Source organism: Stylophora pistillata, chromosome 6, assembly GCF_964205215.1.
Source record: "Stylophora pistillata chromosome 6, jaStyPist1.2, whole genome shotgun sequence".
Classification (NCBI taxonomy): Eukaryota; Metazoa; Cnidaria; class Anthozoa; order Scleractinia; family Pocilloporidae; genus Stylophora; species Stylophora pistillata.
Genome location: NC_142524.1, coordinates 25812718 through 25836395, shown reverse-complemented (window position 1 = coordinate 25836395; position 23678 = coordinate 25812718). Strand labels below are relative to the sequence as shown.

The window sequence follows — 23678 nt, the reverse complement described above, 5'->3', positions numbered from 1 at the left end:
GGTGAAGCGATCTAAAAACTATTTTTTCTTGGGCATAACCTAATCTATTTTCAGCCAATGGAAACTAAGCTGTTGCGTGAAGTATAATTATTCAAATACTTCATTTCGTGTCAGGACGATAGAAAATTAATTAATTATTTACATGTTTTTTTTTTTTTGTTTAAGAGATTCAGAGGTTCTTCTGGGTGAATGGATGATGAGTGGGCGGATAGTTTGTTTGAGTGAGTACTTGTGCATTTCTTACGCAGCGAATTTCGAAAGATCTTCTGTCCTTTTTGATGTTGTTTTGGTAATATTTTCTACTTATGTATCCACCTCTTTATATATCTGTTCATTTTTTGTGGTGTCGCAATGAAGGAGTTTTTTACTTTACTTTTTTGATTCCACACTTCTTGTTTGTATCCGCTGCTGTGGTTATTGCGCTAATAAAGTAAGATATTTGTTCAGTTATAGTCAGCTTTTTCCCCAACAAACAAACAGTTTAAAAGTTTATTTTTACCATAATTTTTTTCCCGCTAATTATAGGTTTAAGTAAAACTAACCTTGGGGAGTTTAAAGGAATTTAAAAGTGTCTAGTGATCTTTAAACGTTTTATTTTTTTTCAGAAATAAATAACAAAAACCCATTTAAACAAATAACAGGTACGGGTGTGAAACGGTAAATATTATTAAGAAGGACTATTTTCCCTTCACTATCCCCACTCAGAAATGAGTAATGGTAAAACTGACCTTTCGATGAGACAGAACCAGGTATCATGAAATACCAACGTAACAGAACAAAGATAAAAATCGAATTCTTCATAACACAGATCGCTTTCTGAAACCGACTTCACAAAAAATATGCAAATTATTGCAAAATATCTCATTCAATTTGTTTTCCTTGTGGTAACAACTTCCTCATTTTTTTTGACAAATAACACCTGGATGTCACGTAATCTTTATTCATTCTTCCAGCAGGTATTCAATTCATTGGGAGAAAATAAATTATTCAGTTTACTTTACCAAGCTTCCCAATGACCTAACTAACAACTATTCGATTTTATAAACTGAATTGAAATTGGAAAATTGAAATTGGCCGCCGTAAAGAGTTAAAAAGCTGACATTTCGAGCGTTGGCCCTTCGTCAGAGCGAATGGCGACGGGGTAACGCTCGAAACGTCAGCTTTTTAACTCTTTGCGGTGGCCAATTTACAATTTCTACTTAGCTAATAAACCCAAATTAACTTTTTACCCCCATTGACGCAGCACCACAATTTCTTTATAAACTTATTCCCTTTATTCATTTACCGACTTATCGGTCGGGAGTAAGATATGCCTCGGTATGTAAATTGGCCATCAAAAATAGCTTATCTTTATAGAAAAGCATGCCAACTCTCTCTCTCTACTCACTGATGGCTAACGGTAAATACTGCTTTTCCTCAAAGGGTCATACTGCAAAGTAGGCTACATAATTATAAGACCTACGCAGTTGTTTTTTTTTTTTTGAAAGCTGACTAATATACATTACAATCAACCCGTAAAAGCCTCTTTTCCCTTCTGGAAAGTTTATGATCCAGTAATAAGATAGGAATGCTTTCAAAGTGCTTAAATCCACATGCGATTCTCTGTCGAATCAGTTTACTCAACAACCTGATCAATATACTAACAAAAACAGGAACATGAAGACCTCTTTAGATAACCATAGGAACAGAGGGATTTAAGGCCGGTTCAGTAAACTTTGCTAAACAATAGCCAAAGACTGAATCTCTTAAACAAAAAAAACAAAAAAACATGTAAATTATTAATTATTCCATCGTCCTGGCACGAAATGAAGTATTTGAATAACTATACTTCACGCAACAGCTAAGTTTCTATTGGCTGAAATTAGATTAGAAGGTTATACCCAAGAAAAAATAGTTTTTAGATCGCTTCACCTGCATGTAGGGTTGGACATGAATTTACACTTCTCTCGGAAAACTTTCTGAGTTCTTCTCGATGATGTACACGTATTTGATCTATATCTGTCTTGTTTTGCCATTGTGCAGTATGATGTCTGCAACACAAGGTTAGTTTTACTTAAACCTATCATTAGCGGAAAAAATATGGTAAAAATAAACTTTTACACTGTTTAAGAGTTGCTATTGTTTTAAAGCATCTTTGTTTAGTTACCAACAATGCCGTTTTTCCTCTTGTTTTTGTGGTAGATCAGCCTTTTATAAGTTAAATTTTTGAAGCTTTTCATGACTAAATAAATTATTTTTTGGTAGATTTTGATGGGCTTATAGAGGTTATGGCCTGCATCTGTTCTATGGACGAAATAGAGACAAAGCAGACAATTTCTTATAGTTATTTTGAAGTTTTTTGCGAACATGGTTCGAAAGGATCTTTAATTTTAGATGGAGAATCACCGTCATTTTCTCTATAATTCAGGAAATCCATTCCTGTCTGACATTTGTCATGTGCAGTATTATGTAGGTATCTCAGGTGGCAGTGCAAGTTTGAAAGCCAGTGGTGCTAAGATCATTCTAGAGCAAGTTGACAAATCTGCATGAGCACCGAGACTTCGTTGGAAAGCGAATGGAGCAAAGAAAATATCATTCTCTTTTCTCTTTCATCTCGGCTTAAAATTATCAAACATGAAAGCCACTTGGAAATACAATGGTTGTTTCCATGGATTTGTACCACCGTGACAATTGAAACTGACTACTTATTAATAAGAGGTTCCTTTAAAATATTCAGTCCACTTAACTTAGCGCAGAGCATTATATTTTGTAAAAACTCGCGCGGTGAGATAAGTAGTCTGAAAAAATTATGATGGAGGCTTTGACCATACGAAATTTCCAACTTCTCAGAAGCAGATCTAGAAGATTTCTATAATACCCTTTGGGACTTATGAAATATATTTTTTTGCGATCTGTTTTCTTAAAATATCATTGAAGTATTAAATTATTAATATCGCCAATCGGTGCGACTGATATTGAAGGGCTTAATAGTCAACAGTAAATTTGTTATGCAGACGACACTAAACTCTATTTATCACACCATGATCCCCGAGCATTGGAGACTTAGCCAGTTCAACACAATGGTTTCGACAGAATGGGATGTTAGCAAATCCAGACAAATATCAGGGTTTGGTTTTAGGAAACACTGATTGTGATTTCCAGTTAGAATGTGCAGGGAGGCCAATACCTACCTCCACTGAAATAAAATTATTAGGTGTAACATTGGATGACAAGCTGAAATTCGATACTCATGTTGCATCGATCTGTCGAAAGGTGGCGGGTCAGGTTTATGCTTTAAATAGGCTTAAAAATATCCTGCCTCTTATTTATTTTACCTCACTTTGAAAATTGTAGCCAGATATGGCACCACTGTGGGGAAAGGAATACAAATAAAATGGAAAAGGTAAATCAACGTGCGCTTAGATCATGTATACAAAGATAAGGGTATTTTATATGAAGACTTGCTCGATTGTATCGGATTGCATACGACAACAAAGAGTCGTAGGATTCAAGACATGTTGCTAACAGTCAATAACTGCTATCTATATAAGGTCCCCGACCTATTGCTGACTTAGTTAAACCAAGGAGGACTGATTACAATTTAAGAGGCACTAACATGCTTTCCTTACCTAAGGTTAACAGTACCAAGCATGGTCTCAAGTCATTTTGTTATTTTGCTGCTAAGACTTGGAACGCGATACCAGATGCTATACGCGCAAAGGCTGGCGCAAGAACGTTTCTTCAAGATATCCGTCGCCTAATATTTTAAGTTTTTAGTTTTTGATCTCTGTTTTACTACACATGTATACAAATATATATTTTAATTTTGAAATATCCCTTTTGTAATAACATTTTACTTAATGTACATAATTTCTGAAGTAGGTTGTAATTTTTATTGTATATTTTGTTGTGGGCTTCCTGGTAAGTAGCTAGTAGCTAAGTGTGGTGCCACATTAAATAAAGAACTACTACTACTACTTCTACTACGACTACTACTACTACTACTACTACTACTACTACTACTACTACTGCTACTACGCTCATTCTAGGTTTTTGTTTAATTCCAGACTTCAGTGACGCAGATGAATGCCGCACTTTGGAGTTTGGACCTGAAAAAGCCTTTGATGGCAAACGCCTGGCAAACCACGTGATTCGCGTGGTGGAAATCATGATCGCAGGGTTTTGTAAGAACGTGTGCTACATGGAACCCGACTGTGTCAGTATTAATCTCGATAAAACAGCAGAGGAACGTGGAAAGTATCTATGCGAACTGAATAATGTCACTCACGAAGGACACGAACATGGGCTGGAGGAGAACAAAGATTATTTTCATCATTCTGCTGATGCAAGTATTCTGTGTTGATCTACCTATTAATTGGTCCAAAAAGTAACGAAAAATATATCAATAATGCAACTTAGTTTGTTGTAAGCCTTCGAATAATTTTACTTTTCTTCTTTAACCTAACGATCCTCTTTGAGTTTTAGTAAAGAGGTTGAGATTAAACGAAACCTGGGCCGCAAATTGCATTTATCGGCTCAGTCTCAAGAGAATGACAAGGCCTAAGATACAATTGGGATGACTAAGTCAAATTATCATCAGTTTGAAGAGACGTATACTTGATTACAAATTTGTCCCTTTGGCTTTAGAGCGCATGTGTCACAAACCGCTGTAAGAATGAAGGCACTTGTCAAAGTGGTTTTACTGACAAAGGCTATCGCTGTTTGTGTTCTGATGGATTCAAAGGAGAAGACTGCGGCCAAGGTAAACAGAAATTGTTTTTTAAATAAGTGAGGACGTCCAAAACTATTTAGCAAGCGGGACGAGAAAAGCTGTTAAAGGAGAATTACCTGCGGTTATTATCAAAGGAATTTAGATCTTCTTCTTTACCTATCCATTCTTCTTCGTGAAAAAGAGGAGATCGAACAAGGATTACTTCGAAATTTATGCTTTAATTACTCATCCACCGTGGTTTTGAGGCATCATTCGGACCCACCCGCCTGTTCATTACTAGAAAAAAAATTATTTCAAAGTCCATTTGCCAAGAACGAACCGATCTCGTTCTTTATCTGAATTACTTTTTACACTAGGCTGTATTCGGATTAACGCAAAAACTTATCATTCCTTTTAACCGAATGTCGAAAAGCGAAACCCTTAGTAATCATGGCAGCTAATCAGAGAAAAAGAAAAAAGTCCAGCAGAAATTAATGAGAAATCAAAGAAAAAACAAGCCAGCAAGTCTAAGGGCGAGAAAACGCGATTCTGAGTAGCTTGCAGTTTTGAGTGCGGTTTGAGAGGTAAAAATGAGTAGCAGAGAAGCGAGGCGTTTGGTAAGCTACTCCTATTGGCGGCTCTGCTCCTCTTTACCTCTGTAAGGGCCTAACATACGCCAGCTTTGCAGGCCGGGAAATGGCGAGTGATTGAGTTGCAGTTGGCTTTGATACGTTTCATTAAGGGTATGGCTCGAGTATTTGAACCAATCACATGGCAGGACAAAAACCAGCAGATTATGGGTTACCTTTAACGCTCAAATGAAAATCATTCTTTGGAGAATTGTCCCGCAATCAAAAATTATCAATTTCTTCTCAGACATTGACGAGTCTGCTACAGAAACACATACCTGTAATGCCAATGCTGTGTGCAACAATACTGAAGGATCATACAAGTGTTCATGCAAACCTGGATACTTTGGGGATGGAAAAATCTGCACAATGAGTAATGAATCTCTTTTGATGTTTCCATGAGGTTTCTTGTGATGCTCTGTTTCAAAGTAAACGCCTCTCATTTGCGTTTTTTTCTCTTTAAATGTAAATTTTCATTTCAATCAGATTTTAAAATACCACACGTTCTTTTTTCTGATGTTGTTTAAGGGCCCGTTGTTATGTCATCAGAGAAGAGGGTGATTTTGTTTATGTTAATCACCTGCCTTGTATTGATCAGTTTGCAAAAATTTGGAGGAAACTTGATGCTTTTAATGATCACGTGAATGCAAAACTACTCACAATGCTACCGAGAAGATTAATATTCATATGTTACTCTTCTTTCAGTCTCAACATGCAAAGAAATTTACGAAAGGAATATGTAAGTAAAATAGCTCAATGACAATATCCAAAATAGGTAAGAACGAGATAAGCCATCAGAACAGGGTTGTTCAAAGCTGTGTTAAGATAACCCAGGGTTAGTGTGAAATTTGATTTTAGATCTGAAAGCTCTGAAAGAAAATTCAGCTTAATTCCATTTGTCTACAATTTGATGATTGAATGTCCTAAAAAGAACTAGGAAGATTATCTCAAAATGGCGTTTGATTAGAGAAATTTAGAAACCTGGATTAAAATTTAACCCTGGGTTAGAGCTAATCGGCCTTTGAACAACTGGGCCCAGAAGGAATAAAAGCAGTTATTTTAACAACAATCCAGCCCCTGATCCTTTATGATAATCATCCGAGCCGACTAGCTTCTTTTTGGAAAAGAATTGAAACGTACGTTGTGTCTCTTGAAAAGGTATAAGACCTACTGAATATGCAAAAGTCTCGCTATGTACTACCAGTTCTCACAAAGTATTTTATCCAACAGATTAAACAAGAGTGGTAAGGTTGTCCTGCTCTTGGACTCAAAGCCAATTTCCGTTTTCTGTCACATGGGAGACTTTGGATGCGGAGATGGAGGATGGACACCTGTCATGAAAATTGATGGCAGCAAGGTATAAATTGATTTGCTATCAATAAAGTATAAAATCATTTAAAATTCATCGCAGATACAGGTCAGTGTAAGTAAGCGAAATAGAGTATATGAGAAAATGTATGCCGTTTCCTTTACAACTAACAAAAGTCGTTCGCTCGACCGTTCACTCATCTTTACGAGGCGGGAAAAAAATGGGCAACTGTCTTTCCAACAAACACCAAGGGTCGCTTACGGTTAGTTAATGACCGTGAGCCTAAAACAGTCTATAACGGGTATCAAACTAAATAAGAAAAACTCCTTTATCATCGATTTCAGAGAACCTTCCATTACGACTCTCATTTCTGGAGCGACAGAAAAGCTTATAACCTTTCTGGAGGAGAGACTGGGTTTGACTTACAACAGACCAAGTTACCGACCTACTGGAACACATCCTTCTCCAAGATCTGTCTCGGTATGAGGATTGAACAACAGACCAAATTCACTGTAATCAATAAGCACGCTAACTCCCTGCACTCACTGATCGCTGCTGGAATATACCACGCCACCTCACTGGGTCGTAACATGTGGAAGTGGCTGATTGGCTCACAGGCCTCCTTGCAGCCCCACTGCAACAAAGAAGGTTTCAATGCGGTGGGAGACAACCCTCGGCAATCCAAAGCAAGAATCGGCATCACAGCCAACCAGGAGAATGACTGCTCTTCTTGTGACTCCCGAATTGGTTTTGGTACAGGAGGTTACCTTAATGACTTCAACACCTGTGGCAATGAAGCAACACACGCGCCAGACAATGGAAACAAGCACATCAAAGCCATGGGATACATCCTGGTGCAGTGACTGGGGACACAGTTCACTTCCCAAATTTTTATTCAAGCTTTAAAAACGAAGTAGAAATTGGCCAAGAAGACAAATTCCATATTCATGAGACGTCGATTTCGCGGGCTGTATGAGCAAGGAAGTTACATGTCTCACCGTTTTAGCATCTCGAAGTAAAACAATTGTGCACATCAAGTGTCGATGGATAATTGCCTAGCCGCTTCGTGGCTCGGTAAATATCCACCACTAACCATTTCCACTTCGGTGAAGAGTTGTTAATAATTATCATGCTCTAACAATAAATTCTCGTGACTAATTTACAATGAAATGTGTAGCAATTAGAGGGGAGAAGCTTTGTTTACCTAGAATCGTAGAATCCAAAGCCCCCGAGCTGAACGTGTAATTAACTACAGAAAAAGATAGTAGTGTAAGGTACTGTTCTTCATTGCCTGTTTTTAAAGGGCCGTTACTTCCTGATGCCTTTTATACTGATATCTTATGATTTTCTTGAATTTTTACAGAGCTAAACAGCCTATAACCTCACCGGCAAAACAATTCTTCCTAGAAATAATAAAGACACCGTCATTAACAACTTATTTTCAGTTCAGTTGATGGTTCACGTCGATCGCTCAGGAAAGAGTTGACTTAAAGAGGAATGTTGTCGGTGGTGGTGAGTGACCACTCGTCATCATCTCACTCAAGTTAAGAGCATTTTGTCGGTCGAGTGCTACAAGTTTCGGTAGTGTAAACTAATTGAACAGTTTTTCCGCAAATATGGTCTGATAGGTTACAATGCGAAAAAGTCCGGTCGGTAATGAGTTGCGAATTACAATATTCGGACCGAGCCTGGATTGGGCTAGCAGAAAGTTCTACTATTTATTAGTTTCCAAATAATTTCAATAACTTTGGCTTTGAATAGCTGGTATACAATCTTATAACAGACTCTCACTCGCTAAACAGATATCGACAACTACTGGCGCTATATAAACGACTTCCTCATCACATATTTACATTCATGAACCTAACAGAGCCACCTAACCCTACCGACGGATTTTAACTGACAAGTCAGAACCGAACAGTGGATGGCATCACGTGCAGCAAAATAAACAATGTCTGTTTTAAGGGAACAGTCATAACTGGAGAGAGGTCCAGAGGATTTTGATTCTTATGACCCCCCATTCCGCCTTGTTGGCATTAAATTGGTAGTCAGTTTTCGTTATTCACCTCTTCCCCTCCATGGTCTGTAGGCGACGACTGATCGGCCCTCCGAAATCCCCTAAACCCTCCCGGTGATAAATCATGACTAGTTCCAAAACTATCCTTTCTTTTGCATCAGATAACTACAGAATTCTTTTCTATAAAATTTGGAAATGAAATCTGACTGATCCTTTTGGGATTATTTATGAATTAAAAGGTGTCATCTGAAGGTGTGGTGTAAAAGGTCATGACTAACGGAAATATTCCGGAAGGAAATCCGTTCAGTTGAATAACTGATGATCATCGTGTTAAAATTAATTTCTTCATTCATATTCCACGTGGAAAATGCCGTTTTAAGCAAATGGTACAGAAAAGTCGTTGATTCTAATGAGAGCAAGAAAAGTAGGCAATGTTTTAAGCAGTACTACTTTTTGGGTTCCGTTACTTCTCCTATCTGTGCCAATTATTTTTTCGTACAAATAATTAATGTCTGTGGGCTCCAAAAGAATTAAAAAGTCGCTATTTCGTGTATCACCTTTAGTGTGTGATCTGATCGTGACCTCCCTTGGCCTACAGCTCGCGATGTGGACGTATAATAAACACCGAATACGTCTTCGTAGCCAGTATCTACCTCATTCGTAAAACTTGAATTAGCACAATTAACACGTCTTAGACTGACTACAAAAAATCTATAATTGACAGACAACTCGGATCAGAGGAGATAATTTTGAACCCATTGTTTTATTAGCTTCTACGCTTTAGGATACTACATTTTCTACTTGATGATGGCTTCTTGGCTTAAAATTTGGGAAGCTAACTGTGTCCCCAGTCACTGCACCAGAATGTACCCCATTCCTTTGATATGCATGTTTCCATTGTCTGGCGAGTGTGTTGCTTGATTGCCACATGTGTTAGAGTCATCATGTAGACCTCCTGTACCAAAACCAATTTGGGAGTCACAAGAAGAGCAGTCATTCTGCTGGTTGGCGGTGATGCCGATTCTTGCTTTGGATTGCCGAGGGTTGTCTCCCACTGCATTGAAACCTTCTTTGTTGCAGTGGGGCTGCAAGGAGGCCTGTGAGCCAATCAGCCACTTCCACGTGTTACGACCCAGTGAGGTGGCGCGGTATTTCCCGTCAGCGATCAGTGAATAGAGTGAGTTGGCGTGCCTGTTGATCACAATGAACCTGAACTGATGACCAATCTTTATACCGAGGCAGATCTTGGAGAAGGGTGTATTCCAGTAGGTCGGTAACTTAGTCTCTTATAAATCAAAGCCAGTCCTGCCTCCAGCAAGTTTATATGTATTTCTGTTGCTCCAGAAATGGGAATTGTAATGGAAGGTTCTCTGAAAAGCAAAAAAACAATTTTTTTGATTTTTTCTCTTTTTTTGCAATCAGTAATCTTTAGAGTTTCTGAAAGGAGACAAGGAGTTTACCTTTGCGCTGTTAATCTTCATGGCCAGCGTCCATCCTCCACCACCGCATCCAAAGTTTCCCATGTGACAGTAAACAGGAATCTTTTGTGAACCAAACATCAGCGGGTACACTTGGCTTCGTCTCGACCTTATGGAAAAAGAATAAGTCAGATGTAACGGAGTAAGTCAGCCTGTAAGCAGGCAAAAGGTCCTCTGACTGTATAAACATCCTGCGATCAAGCGAACGTTTTGGAATCTCGCAATTAAATCACTTCACTATATACTTACTTTCCTATGTCGTACTGCTCCTTGCAAGAAGAGAAGGGACAGATTATAAGGAAGATAAGACTACGATTTTAAGATCTGAGTGCATCGACAACACTTCAAAAATAAAAACATATCACCGAAAAAAGTACCTGGAAGCTTTGGAGGCAAAGCGTCCTTTACCAGCGCAACAAGATTTTTTACTTGGGTTCGAAGCTTCTTGATGTCCTTGCTGATCTCACCGCAGTGATTGGCGGTACAGGATTGTTGTCTGACGCGGATTAAAACAGCGAACAAAGCGAGGACATTTGCGATGAAATAAACTGCGAAAAGTAAGCGCATATTAAAAATTTATCAACGTAATGAAATGTTTTCTGTGTTGCTCAACCGGTGAATAACTCGGATTGTGTTGATTTTGCTTCCTTACTTTTTGTTATCATTGTTAAACACAACTCGTATTTTCTTGCTCACACTCACCGACATCCAATAAACAAGATCCTGTTTGAAGTTTATTTTTAACTTCATTCGATCGCACTGTACAATTTCCTGTAAAGAAATTATCATAGCCTTTAAATACTGCTCGTAATATAGCTATCTATCTGTTGAAAAATGAGGGGCCCATTTGAGAGCGAATATATTGCAGTTTTATAGAATCAAATTTATATGTTTATTTTTAATGAGCTGACCATGTTTACATGCATGCATGCCCACACAATTAACTGAGGCCATTATTGTTTTGTTTTTGGTCCATATATTACTTTATATAGTTAAAACGATAAGGACTGCGTTGAGCTTGTCGATGGCTGTGCTCTTGGTGACTAGGTTTTCTATCCATTTGATCATATGTTTACGGCTTATTCAAAATGTGAGGTATTACCGATTCAGCCACCAAGTTCACACGATTTAAATGAATCGAATAAAGGAGTAAGTTTTCAGAGAGACTTTGGCACCTCTTTAGTTCGGAGAATCACGAGATAATTCGATTTTAACATCTGAGTTGCTTACGTAAATTGGCCACCGTAAATAGATTATAAAGCTGATATTTCGAGCGTTCGTCCTTCGTCAGAGCGAGGACTAACGATCGAAGCGGTGGCCCATTTACATTGTTAACTCAGCTGATAAAATCAAATTATCTTGTACAGATTAAAGCTTTACGATTTGCATCAACAAGATGTCTGGTGAAACTTCGTTTACGCTCTGCCTGGTTACACCTTAAAACCTTTGCTGGGATTGCACAGACCAAGTTTCTAAAGGAAAATTGCGACCTTTACTCTTGAACTGAATTGAAGACAACTTTAAACTCTCAGACTCATATACTAGATATCATTTTAAAAAAGATGTTGTTACACACTCAAATACCATCTAAATACAGTGACCGAGGTTGTTCAATACGACTCTAACTTATATCCATTTATAGCCTTCAACAGTTCTTTTGTGACTCTCGCTGCTCCTCAAACGATCCAGTAGCTTTACATTTTTTGAGAGAACTTGCACGCGGATAATTGTTTATCATGACTACCTGCATCGACAAAGCACAAGAAAGTAATTCTGTTAACGAAGAATATCGCTTTTTAGTATATACTAAAACTGTGGATATCGTTGAAGGCGCGCCCTGATTGGCTAGTCAAACTCCGAATATCCTTCGCTATTTACCTCCGAGCAACTCGGGAAAAAATGGCGTCCCCGTTTGCATCCGTGACAATCAATCAATCAATCAATCCTTTATTTAAACACGTGACACCTAGGAGTACAGAAGTTCTTGTTAAAACGTGTACGTGTATGTACAATTAGAAATAAAACATAATTTCTGTAAGAATACAAATAATAAGTAGATCTATTAAATAACTAAAAACAGGATCGAAGATCATGGACAAGAGCTATCAATAAAAAGTTACAATATTAACAATATTAAAAATAACGATATCTACAATCACTACCACTAAGCCATGTGGGCTTTAAGAGAACGCTTGAATGAAACAATATCTTGAGATTCTCTGAGTCTAGGGGGTAGCGCATTCCAAAGTTTACTAGCTAAAAATGAAAAAGACCGATGTAAAAACTCGAGATTAAAAGGAGGTAAATCTAGCCTTGTACTGAGCCCGCGTAAACTATACGGTACATTTCTAAAATGAAAAAAATCACTTATATAAGGAGCCCCCTTATCATACAAGCACTTATATAACATAACTAACGATTGGAATTGCCTACGATTCTCCAAAGACTTAATGTCGGCCAACTCGAGGAGGAAGTCGTATGACACAGACTTCGAGAAGCCTAATATAGTTCTTAATATAAAGTAATTAGTTGTCTCTATTTTAGTAAGCGAAGAAATCACTCAAATTAACGACGAAGCAGTGTATATTATCTCACTGTTTTAGTATATACTAAAACAACTATTCACCTCAGTGTCGGTGGTTAGCGGTGGATATTTACCTCGCCGCTTCGCGGCTCGGTAAATATCCACCACTAACCACCTCCACTTTGGTGAATAGTTGTTAACTTTACACTAAAACAAAGTTGCCATAAACTTTCAACTGAGATTTTCAACTTTACAGTCTAAGGTGGAAAACTTCTTCTTCTCTCGTGAAAATGAAATCTGTCAAGCCAAAATATAAAGGCATATGGTATTTCGCAGACTGGACTGGACTGGACTGGACTAGTAAAACGCAGACTAGTAAAACGAGGACTAGTAAAACGCAGACAAGTAAAACGCGGACTAGTAAAACGCGGACTAGTAAAACGCGGTCTAGTAAAACGCGGACTAGTAAAACGCGGACTAGTAAAACGCGGACTAGTAATACGCAGACTAGTAAAACGCGGACTAGTAAAACGCGGACTGGTAAAACGAAGACTAGTAAAACGTGGACTAGTAAAACGCGGACTAGTAAAACGCGGACTAGTAAAACGCGGACTAGTAAAACGTGGACTAGTAAAACGAGGACTAGTAAAACGCGGACTAGTATCTCGCGGACTAGTAAAACGAGGACTAGTAAAACGAGGACTAGTAAAACGAGGACTAGTAAAACGCGGACTAGTAAAACGCGGACTAGTAAAACGCGGACTAGTAAAACGCGGACTAGTAAAACGCGGACTAGTAAAACGCGGACTAGTAAAACGGGGACTGGTAAAACGCGGAATAGTAAAACGACAACAACAACAACAAAAAAACAATTTCTTACGAAGGCGATCACAAGACTTAATGGCGAGCCAATTTAGTGAGTGACAATCCCTGTTTGACCGTTAAGCTACACATGGGTTTGACATGCACCAGATACAAACGAATTTATAAGTTTAGGCTAAGAAAGAAATTTTATTCAGCACCAGTTCAAAATCCTAAAACACACTTTTGTCGTAAATTTCACGGCAGAAACGCAGGAATTCGATGAATAAAAGTCGCATTAAATCTCCTTGTGTCTAGGTAGAAAGAGTCTCATAGACTTCAGCTTTTCGGTGGAAGAATAACCGATTTACACACGCCATTACAGAAAAAAAAAAAACAAGCAGACTGACAACTCCAAAACACATATTCGCATTCACTTACAATTTGACTTTCCGTGACATTTTAAAACGGAACAGAGGTAAATCTTCGAAGATTAATCGTCGCTGGAAATGAAAAATACTTTCTGTAAGATCTCTGTTTTTCTCTTTACGAGAAAATCGTCGTCTGATCAGTTAACTTGTGTGTATTTGTCACGCCAGTACTGCTGTTTCTTCAAAAGCGTATGCTTTTTTTACTCTTCAATTGACAGGTGTCACGTCGTGACAGTTACTTTTCAAAAAAATGTTTGAAAATTTGTTCGGAAGCCTTTTAACTACCTTTACAAATAAAAATGTTTCGGCGAAAGCTTTCTCTTTAATTTGAATAAAGTTTGTTTTCTTTATAACTCACTCGCTGTCAAATTGTTAAGTTCAAGGAGGATTTTCCTGTAATTACACTCGTAATTGTAGCCCTAAATCATTCGGGTTCTTCAAATGATCGTTGGTGATCGATGATGTATACCGTGCGAGGTTATGTGCTGTGGCTATCGATGAAGCACATGTTGTAAGACAGTGGTAAGTCAAGAACCAATTCCTTACTTCTCTTAACGTGCCATTTTAGCTTCGTCTTTGTTATTTAACTTTATATATGTTCCTTTTACAACTAATATAAGTGGTAGTCTGGAAAAGCCGGAATCCGGTATTTCCCATCAGCGATCAGTGAGTACAGTGAGTTGGCCCTCTTATTGATGACAATGAATCTGAGCTGATGGCCCATCTTCAAACCAAGACAGATCTTTGAGAAGAGTGTGTTCCAGTAAGTCGGTAACTTAGTCTCTTGTAAGTCAAGGCCAGTCCTGCCTCCACCAAGGTGATAGGCATTTCTGTCGTTCCAGAAATGGGAATTGTAATGGAAGGCTCTCTGAAATAAAGAGTGACATTTTTATTTCATTTCTTTTTTCAGTTTCAATAAATCAAGAGGTTCTGAAAGAAGACATGTAGTTTACCTTTGCACCGTTAATCTTCATAGCCAGTGTCCATCCTCCACCGCCACATCCAAAGTTTCCCATGTGACAGTAAACAGGAATCTTTTGAGATCCAAACACCAGTGGATACACTTTGCTTCGTCTCGAACTTATGACAAAAGAGAGCATTTAACGGATTGAGTCAGCTGTATGAAAGAGAAGAGTCCTTATACCTACAAAAATGGTCTCTAAATATCAAGCGAGCGATTTGGAATATTGAAATGAAAACTTCTTACTGTTTCCTTACTTTCCTTTGTCGTACTGCTCCTTGCAAGAGGAGAAGGGACTGGCTGTAAGAAAGAAAAGACTGCGGTGTAAAGATGTGAGCGAGTTGAGAACACTTTGAACATGAAAACATGAAATGCCGCTCCCCAAAATATGATCCAAAAAAAGTACTTGGAGGCTTTGGAGGCAAAGCGTCCTTTACCAGCGCAATCAGATCGTTCATTTTCGTTTTAAGCGTCTTAATGTCTTTGCTGGTCTCACCGCATTGATTGGCGGTACAAGATTGTTGTCTGGCGTCGCTTAAGATAGCAACCAGCTTGAGGACATTTGCGATTAAAAAAACTGCAAAAAGCAAGCGCATCTTGAGATTGATCGGCGTCGGGAGATCATTTCTGTGTTGCACAGCCGGTGAATAACTGATTGTGGTGATTTTGCTTCGTTATTGTTTGTTATCATTGTTAAACACGACTCGTATTTTCTTGCTCGCACTCAACAACATCCAATAGACAAGTTCCAAGTTTAAGTTTGTTTTCAAGTTTATTCACTGAGTACATTGCTAATGTCATCCAAAGAAATTACCGGACTTTGAAAATCTGTTTACAATATAGCTGTCTATCTACTGGAAAATGAAAGGCCAATTTGAGAACGGCGATACAGCGATTTCATAAAATCAATTTTATATGTTTATTTTTAACGAACTGACTATTTTTGCATGCATGCATCCCTCAACGATTCCTAACACAAAACGTGAGGTGTCCTCAGTTCTGCATTTAAGTCCAAACGATTTGTAGAAATCACTTAAAGGCCGGGTAAGTCTCTAGAGAACCTGTGGAGTTCCGGTCGGTGAGGGGTATTACAAGATAATTTGGTTTTATAACTTTTTAGAAACTGAGTTGATCATGTAAATTTAACGTAAAGACATTGATCCCTTGGGAACCTCTGACATTGACGCCTACTCTTTTAATTAAAGAGATCATTTGATTGGCGCGACTGCCTGCACTGACAAAGCGTATTAAAATAATTTTATTGACAAAGAACGTCGGTTTAAATACAGAACAGAAATGAAGCTAGACGCATTTACCCTTCATCAAAGTAACCCGAAGCTGTAAATATTCTCAACTTTTCATCCTAACAATGAAAAGAATTGAATTCTTCCTCCCAGAAAATGAAATATGTAAAGCCAAAATAAAAAGAATTAGTTATGTAAAGATGCTAATGAAACAAGCGTTTCCTAATTAAAACCAATTGAAAGTGTTTAAGGGTGTTTTTAAGAGTAAATTCAGTTGATATGTGATTTTTTGTGATCTCCTTTTCGCGTACCAGGCTATGGAGGTTGCGCTCTTTTGTTAGTTCGCCCCCTACTAACTTTGCGTTCGACAGTTTTTAGAACTTGCTGCAAACATAATATATTTTCAAACCAGGAAATAGCGTCACTCGTGCGCTAATTAACACGCCTGGAAATTTGCAGGTTGATCGAATTTTGATCTGGTTTCGCTGTAAATTGTATGTTGATTAAACTATATCATCATTTCGACAGATCAGGAATAGGTTCTACCGTAAGGCAACGAGTAATAGCATTTAGGGGCGAACTGATCATAAAGGTAGGGGCTAAGGTGGAAGGGAGAGAACTTGCTCCATAAATCGCTTTTCGACTAAAATATTCCAAATTTAATAGGTCGATTCTCTGCCATGACTTCTAGGGCTTAAATATTTAAGTTGACAAACACGTACTATAAACAAGATGGGTGGAGTAGAATGTTTGCGACAGTGTAGAATCAAAACCAGTAGTACTTGTTTGTGCATTGAAACCTGCGTTGAATGTAACCCAGGTTGCGCTGCTACCTCACATACCTTACATGTGGATATAAACTTAAATCTTGATCTTCTTTCCGCATTGGACAAAATTGAACGCGACAAACTCGAAAGGTAATTTGGGTATCCGGTAATCAGTGAATTGGTAGTTCAAACAAATAATTGAATTCATCAAACAGGCGATGGATCGTCCTTACTGTGACGTGTTCTCAGATTTCCCTAAAATTCAGAGGTCAAGGAACTGTGACATAAAACTGCCCACAATAACTTTCGGGCTTGTCATGTGCACTTTTACACTTTCCTCCAACAGCCTTTCTTAAAGTACAAAAGTAGTTAAAAAATGGGCGGCTGTACACAGAGCCTGCTTGGGGGCGGTAGTTTTAATTTCAAGCGCGAGATGAGTCGAGTTACAAAGCGAAGAGGAAGGGGGAAGTAGAGTAAAACTTTTCTCTCCCTCCCCACCCCTCTCGCTCTGTTCCTCGTCCTAAATCTTCCATCCGTCCATTGTGGCGACCGGATATTCGCCGCGCTGAATCTCGCTTACATGCGATACCAAACCGCTATCAGTCTTCTGCCTTGGACTGGTATACCCCAGAAAGCATTTTAAGTGACCACTAGTGTTTTTGAATGATAGTAATTGAAGCAATATGGAGCAACGAATTCCACGATTTTTTTTTTTTATCCCAGAAAAGCACAGAATTAGTTTCGAATGCAAAAGTGTTACTGACCGATCTAGCCACCATTGTTTACATGCTATAATTGAATTTATTAAATCAGCCAAGAAACTTTGACCGTTCTCGCGATTGTTCTCCACATCAGATCGAAAGCAATCGAAACGATCAACAATGTTAGGTTTGTGCCTGAACTCCCCATTTTGCACCACAGTACTGGCTAGAAAAAACTAACAACCCTCTTTACGTTAAAAAGACTGTGCATTTTAGTTAAGAAAATTAATTTCGCAGCACTGAACCCCAGTGACCAATGGATTTAAGCGAACTCGGTTCAGTCGCCCACCTCATAACTCTTTCATAATACATTTTCTGACCTTTGTGGCTCACAGACAATTTGATTTATAACATAACCAAAGTTAAGCGCACGCTCTGATTGGTAAATTTAGCGTCCCCCATTTGCCCATGGGTGTACGCTGCTGACGTGAGCAAATGCAAAGACTATTTTTCCGCGCGCTCTTGTTTTTTTCTGCTCGTGTAAGATTTGTTAAATAAAAGGGAACTCTTTAGCTACAATGTATCAATGTTATGTTATAAAACAAATGGTAAACACCACAGCGTACACTATTGAGTTATGGATGCACTTGGGAGGTTTGCTAAGCACTCAAGAAGCTAGAGTCGCTCTCGGCTATCGCCTCGAGCGATTCTTACGCTTCTTTCGTGCTTACCAACCTCCCGCGTGCATCCATAACTCAATAGTGTACGCTGTGGTGTTTACCATTTGTTAAATTAAACCCGAATTGGTTTCACACAATTGAAACGAGTTAGACTAGATTTCAAGACAAATCTGACCAGAGGAGATCATTTTGAACCAGTTGTTTTATTAGCTAGTAAGCCTTAGGACACTACATTTTTCTCATCCATAGTGGCTTCTTAGCTTGCAATTTGAGTCTCCCGTCACTGCAACAGGATGTACACCATGGCTTTGATGTATTTGTTTCCAGTATCAGTCGAGTGTGCTGCTACATTTCCACACGTATTGGAGTCATCTTTGTATCCTCCTGTACCAAAGCCAATTCTAGAATCAGGGGTTACGCAGTCTTTCCCGTTATTGCAAAGGAAACCAAGCCTTTGCTACCCCTAGCATTAAACCTTTCTATGTTGCAGTTGTGCTGCAAGGACGCCTGCGGACCAATAAGCGTCTTCCACGTGTCGCGGCCCATTGTTGTTTTTCGGTATTTTTCATCAGCGAGGAGTGAGAACAATGAGTTGGCCTGCCTTTTCATGACAATGAACTCTTTCTGGTGGCCGATCTTCACACCGAGACAGATCTTGGAGAATGGCGTCTTCCAATAGGATGGTAACTTAGTCTATTGTGAGTCAAACCCAGTCTTACCTCCTTCAAGGTTAGAAGAATTCCTATCTCTCCAGAAGTGACAATCGTAGCTGAAGGTTCTCTGAATTAAAAACAGGGAAAGTTTTTACTTAATATTTTAATTCTTTAAATTCACTTCAAAAAGTATTTTTACCTTTATTTCCATCGATCTTCATGGCCAGCGTCCATCCTTCATCCCCACATCCAAAGTCTCCCATTTGACAGTAAACAGGAATCTTCTGAGAAACAAAAGTCAGCAGGTACACTTTTCTCTTAGACTACCTTTTGGAATAAAATTTGGAAAAAAACCAAGCAAAGTTTAGCATGGACAATATATTCTTTAAATATCGAATACTAGTTTTATCTTTTTTAAGAGATACTCCAAGATGAGATAGGTAATAACTATTAACTAATCCCTGGTTTGAAAAGACGTGTGTGTGCTGCTGCAGAGTGGCTTTGAGCAGCAACAAGACGCGAAATGGTTCCTCCGGCTCAAAAGCTGTTCACGCTTCGTCAATAGGGAGCTTTAGCAACGACGACGGCGACGGCAACGAGAACGGCAGAAAACAATAGTCTTAATGAGCAAAAACAATCGGCCTGCACGTGCGTTTAACATTTAGTTACATTTCTTTGCCGTTCTCGACAAAACAACAACGTGAAATAATCAAACTTTAGGTTTCTCGAGAACATGAGCGCATGACGGTTAATTTTTTTTTCTCCTTACCTTAACGCCGTTCGTAGTGATAAATTCCCTGAATAGTTCGCCAGCATTTTCCAAGTGAAACACATCGGAATAACCTGGAGAGAGTTACAAAAACGAAAAGTTAGATTTCGACACGACGTTTTCGTTGCCGTCGCCGTTGTCGTTGCTAAAGCTCCCTAATTTCTTTCCACTGATCAACGGCGTTCACACCGCACTCTTGGGCGAGTTGTGTACATGACGCGTAATGTCAAACAAATCAGTTATATAAGACAAAAATACTGATAATAAAGAGTAGGATAACTAACCTGTCCTTTTCATACCGTTCTTTATAAGAGGCGATTGGACTGGCTGTATGAAATATAGTATACCATTCCACGGTTAGTTTGAGCAAAGCCTTCGCGGCGAACTCTTTATAATTTAAAAAAGTTCCCAACACTCAAAAATATGATTACTAAGTTTACCTGGTGGCTGTGAAGGAAAAGTCTTTTTGACCAGCGAAATAAGATTATCCAGCTTTGCTTCCAGCGTTTTTGTGGCTTCATTTACATGCGAATCGTTAATAAGGTTACAAACCATCAAGTTGTCGGTGTAGAATTTAGAGGCAGTGGATGTTATTCTTTTGACATTGTGGGACACAGTAGCGGCGTCCACTAATGCTAAGTTTACGCTGAGAAATAATTTGGATATATCAACAAAGTTGAAATGGTAAATTGGCCACCGTAATGATTACAAAAGCTGACGTTTCGAGCGTTAGCCCTTCGTCGGAGCGAATAGAGGAATTGTGGGTTGTGTGTGCTTTTAAAGGCAGAAAATGGAGCTACGTTATTGGTGGGTGCATGGCAACGAGAAAAACATGAATAAATTAGTGGAATGAAAAGCGTTCATTGATCCCTGTGGGATTTAGACTGCCGGTTTGAAAGATGAGCTTTTGTTCAAGATTTTTACGGCTTTCCGTGCCACCTAAGTGCAAGGAAAGACCGCAGATTGCCATATGTTGCTTAGAATGATTGGGTAAATTAAAATGTCTAGCGACTGGTTTCGATGTGTCCTTGTCATTCCTTTCCACGTCTCGAAGGTGTTCTCGGAATCGGTCACCTAGTCTTCTGCCTGTTTCGCCGATGTATATCTTTTTGCAATAAGTGCAAGTTATGCAATAGATTACATTAGCGGAGGTGCACGTGAAGTGATCGGTGATCTTAATGGATCGTTTAGGTCCCGATATTTTATCAGAGTTGTGAATGAAAGGACACGTTTTGCATCGTGCACGAGCGCATTTAAAAGTGCCTGGTTGCTCATTAGTCTGAAAAGAACTTCTGACCAAAAAATTGCCTAAGTTTTTGTCGCGTTAGATAGCCAAATTTAAATTCAGACTTTTTGCACTATTTTCCGGCCGCAATTTTAGTGAACCAAAGATACACCCACCACAATTGCGACTCCATACTAGGCTCTTTAAATTTGCGCAAAACATTTCGACGAATATCTCAAGTTTAGAAAACAAAGAGACCTAAAAATTAGAGAGTTATTTCTTAACCTATCTCCTATAACATTGAAATTTCTTAACGAATGCACTGAAGATCTATCTGTCGATGCGTGACAGCGAAAACAAGCAGTTGCTGACAGATAAAAATCCTCGCAATAATAAGAAAACGAAAAAAGACTTACCATACAGAACAGTTAAATAGCGCGCCGGGAGGAGAAGTAAACTGAATAAGGCAGCGGAGTGATCTAGTCCAAGCGAGATCTGCTTTTAATTTGTTGAAATTACCAAGATTAACTGATAAGTAAACGATATATATCACCTTGTGGACCTCAATGGGAAATGTGTATTCCCTGGACAATTTGACACGTATTCATCAATAACAATTGATACTGATCTGGTAGCAATCGATCCGCGAAGTGACAGTTACCCATGCATGGTCTCAAGTTCCTGTTCAAACAATAAAGTTTCCATTCTGCGTGTACGGGTGTCTATGTGTGCACACCACTTCCTAGAAAAGGGTCACTTGCCCGTTTGATGTAATTAAAGAACAATTGGACGATTAAAAAATTGCGTTTGGTGCATTTGCGGAAAACGATCCCAAAATTGTTTAACTATCAATGTAAGTGTCCCGTAGCGACAGGCCTAGGTGACATGGGTGTGCCGTGAAACAAAAGCCTTTAATTAAGACAAAAAAAAAAGCCTTTTAATTAAGACGTCGGTCAGTTTCATTTTCGGCGTGGTTTCGCGTCATCGAAGGACATCGATTAGTGTAGCAAGCACTTAAGTCTTTTAGATTAAGCCTTCAACTCTACGAGATGAACCGCAGTAAGCGCGCTTTCCAAAGAACTGTTGTCTTTCTGGATAAACGGCACAGAAGCGTGCCAAACAAGACTGAGCTGGGCAGGCTCACTACCGCCAAGCGGATTTCTGATTTATCATTTACAAAGAACGACAGCTCTTCCCAAATCGGAGAATTACTGGTGAGAGCATTTCCTCCCCTTACAGGAAAAGACCTTAGCAGGTAAGTGCTGCTCCCTACATAATCTGTATCGTAGGCTAGAAAAATGGTTCCAGGGAAAAGAATGAGAAGTACCGTAATAAAATAAGCGAAATGCCGAAAAGAGGCGAGATTGGATGTAAACGTGAATGAAAGAAAACTAAGGTTGCTGTAATATATATTCCTTTAGATGTCTTGCAATTACTAATAACATTGAGAATTTCTCGCCAAGTGAGAGGATTTATTGCATTTAAAATTGGTTATAACTTGGCAACACTTCGAACAACTTGCCAGTTTGCAATCATTTGTGACGTGATAAAAAAATGAAATGAAATGTTGGCCAATTTTATTAAGAACATCTTAGATGATAATCTTCCTTGTACCAGTGCACATTGAATTATTTAAACTTACAATACTCTTTTTCATGTGACATACTGTGCAATCTTTCTCTTATTGCTACAATCTAAAGCAAATACCACTAAAACAAATGTCACAGTGCATGCGAAATTAATGTATGTACCTTGCAGAAATAAACCCAGAGTTAAATTCAATTCAACAGAAAAATTAGTGTGGGTAACTACAATCACCTTTCTGTCATTACTTTATTACACTAGCTTGGAAATAATAACATCGTATGCGAGAGGGCATGCAATGAGGACAGTGGCAACTGGCCTTCAAAGTGGCGTGCAGCTCATGAACCACTTTGGTGGAAGTAGAAAGAAAAAGATCTTTATATTTATACCAAGTCAAGGTCTGTGTATATTTGAAATGTTACTTATGTCAACCAAACCTTACATCTGCACAATGTGTTTAAGTTGTTATCGTCAAATGGAGCATAATTATGTCTTGGGCAATCTTTCTGTCATAATTTTAATTCAATTTAGCTTTCTATTAACTTATATTTATGCTCGATACTTTATTTACATAATATCTAAGTAAGGTGTCTTTCCCTGCAGCCTTGCAACTTCTAGCACAAATTAATAGGAAAATAACAAACCTCCAGTACTACACAGAACTTTAAGAAGAAATTGGTCATTTGTTACCTCATCACCCTAGGAATAGTGATGTGCATGACTACTGCAATTTTCCAAATATTAATAGAGTAGCAGAGGCTGGCTTAATCAAAATGCATACCTTAACATGAAACAATTCAAAGGTTGATGGCCTTTATGTCATAATTGTATCCACAAACACTTGCAACAGTCTTCTAAAAGCCCATTTCCAGTCAAATTTATAAAAAATTTATAGATTATAGACATTTGATCACCACATGTGCATGCATAACCTGTTCTCTCACCACAGCTCTGTCATCTTCCACTTCATCAACAGCATCCACTTCCACATCTTCATTGTCCACAGTCAGTTTACCACCCACATCTGGAGCCTCTTCAACACCTTCAGCATCTCCAACCCTTGTACCACCAACATCTACAGCCACTTCTACATCTTCTTCATCAACAGTCAATTTACCACCAACATCTACAGCTACTTCAACATCTCCACCATCTGCAGTCACTTTACCACCAACATCTACAGCTACTTCAACATCTCCATCATCCACAGTCACT

General features: G+C 38.6%; 2 protein-coding genes and 2 pseudogenes across 2 annotated transcripts; 2 read left to right on the top strand and 2 right to left on the bottom strand.

Annotated features, from left to right (window-relative positions):
- The first annotated feature begins 1915 nt into the window (after positions 1 to 1915).
- On the top strand, positions 1916 to 4342 carry LOC148729108 (uncharacterized). The gene is made up of 2 exons (XM_088725083.1): positions 1916 to 2042; positions 4047 to 4342. Exons 1-2 carry the CDS (start codon positions 1973 to 1975, stop codon positions 4340 to 4342), a joined length of 366 nt encoding a protein of 121 aa, XP_088581209.1. The 5' UTR covers positions 1916 to 1972.
- A 1261-nt stretch (positions 4343 to 5603) lies between these two features.
- LOC148729107 (putative skeletal organic matrix protein 5) lies at positions 5604 to 8136 on the top strand. The gene is made up of 4 exons (XM_088725401.1): positions 5604 to 5692; positions 6025 to 6058; positions 6550 to 6676; positions 6973 to 8136. The coding sequence occupies exons 1-4, from the start codon at positions 5689 to 5691 to the stop codon at positions 7489 to 7491; spliced, it is 684 nt and encodes a 227-aa protein (XP_088581527.1). The 5' UTR covers positions 5604 to 5688; the 3' UTR covers positions 7492 to 8136.
- A 1256-nt stretch (positions 8137 to 9392) lies between these two features.
- LOC148729106 (putative skeletal organic matrix protein 5) lies at positions 9393 to 15436 on the bottom strand (annotated as a pseudogene).
- Positions 15437 to 18512: 3076 nt separating this feature from the next.
- On the bottom strand, positions 18513 to 20227 carry LOC148729105 (putative skeletal organic matrix protein 5; annotated as a pseudogene).
- Positions 20228 to 23678: the final 3451 nt, after the last annotated feature.

Coding starts and splice junctions, on each gene's coding strand:
- LOC148729108 (XM_088725083.1), top strand. CDS start 1,973: ATGATGTACACGTATTTGATCTATATCTGTCTTGTTTTGCCATTGTGC. Junction 2,043..4,046: donor TATGATGTCTGCAACACAAG/GTTAGTTTTACT, acceptor GTTTAATTCCAG/ACTTCAGTGACGCAGATGAA.
- LOC148729107 (XM_088725401.1), top strand. Junction 6,059..6,549: donor GAAATTTACGAAAGGAATAT/GTAAGTAAAATA, acceptor TTTATCCAACAG/ATTAAACAAGAGTGGTAAGG. Junction 6,677..6,972: donor TGAAAATTGATGGCAGCAAG/GTATAAATTGAT, acceptor CATCGATTTCAG/AGAACCTTCCATTACGACTC.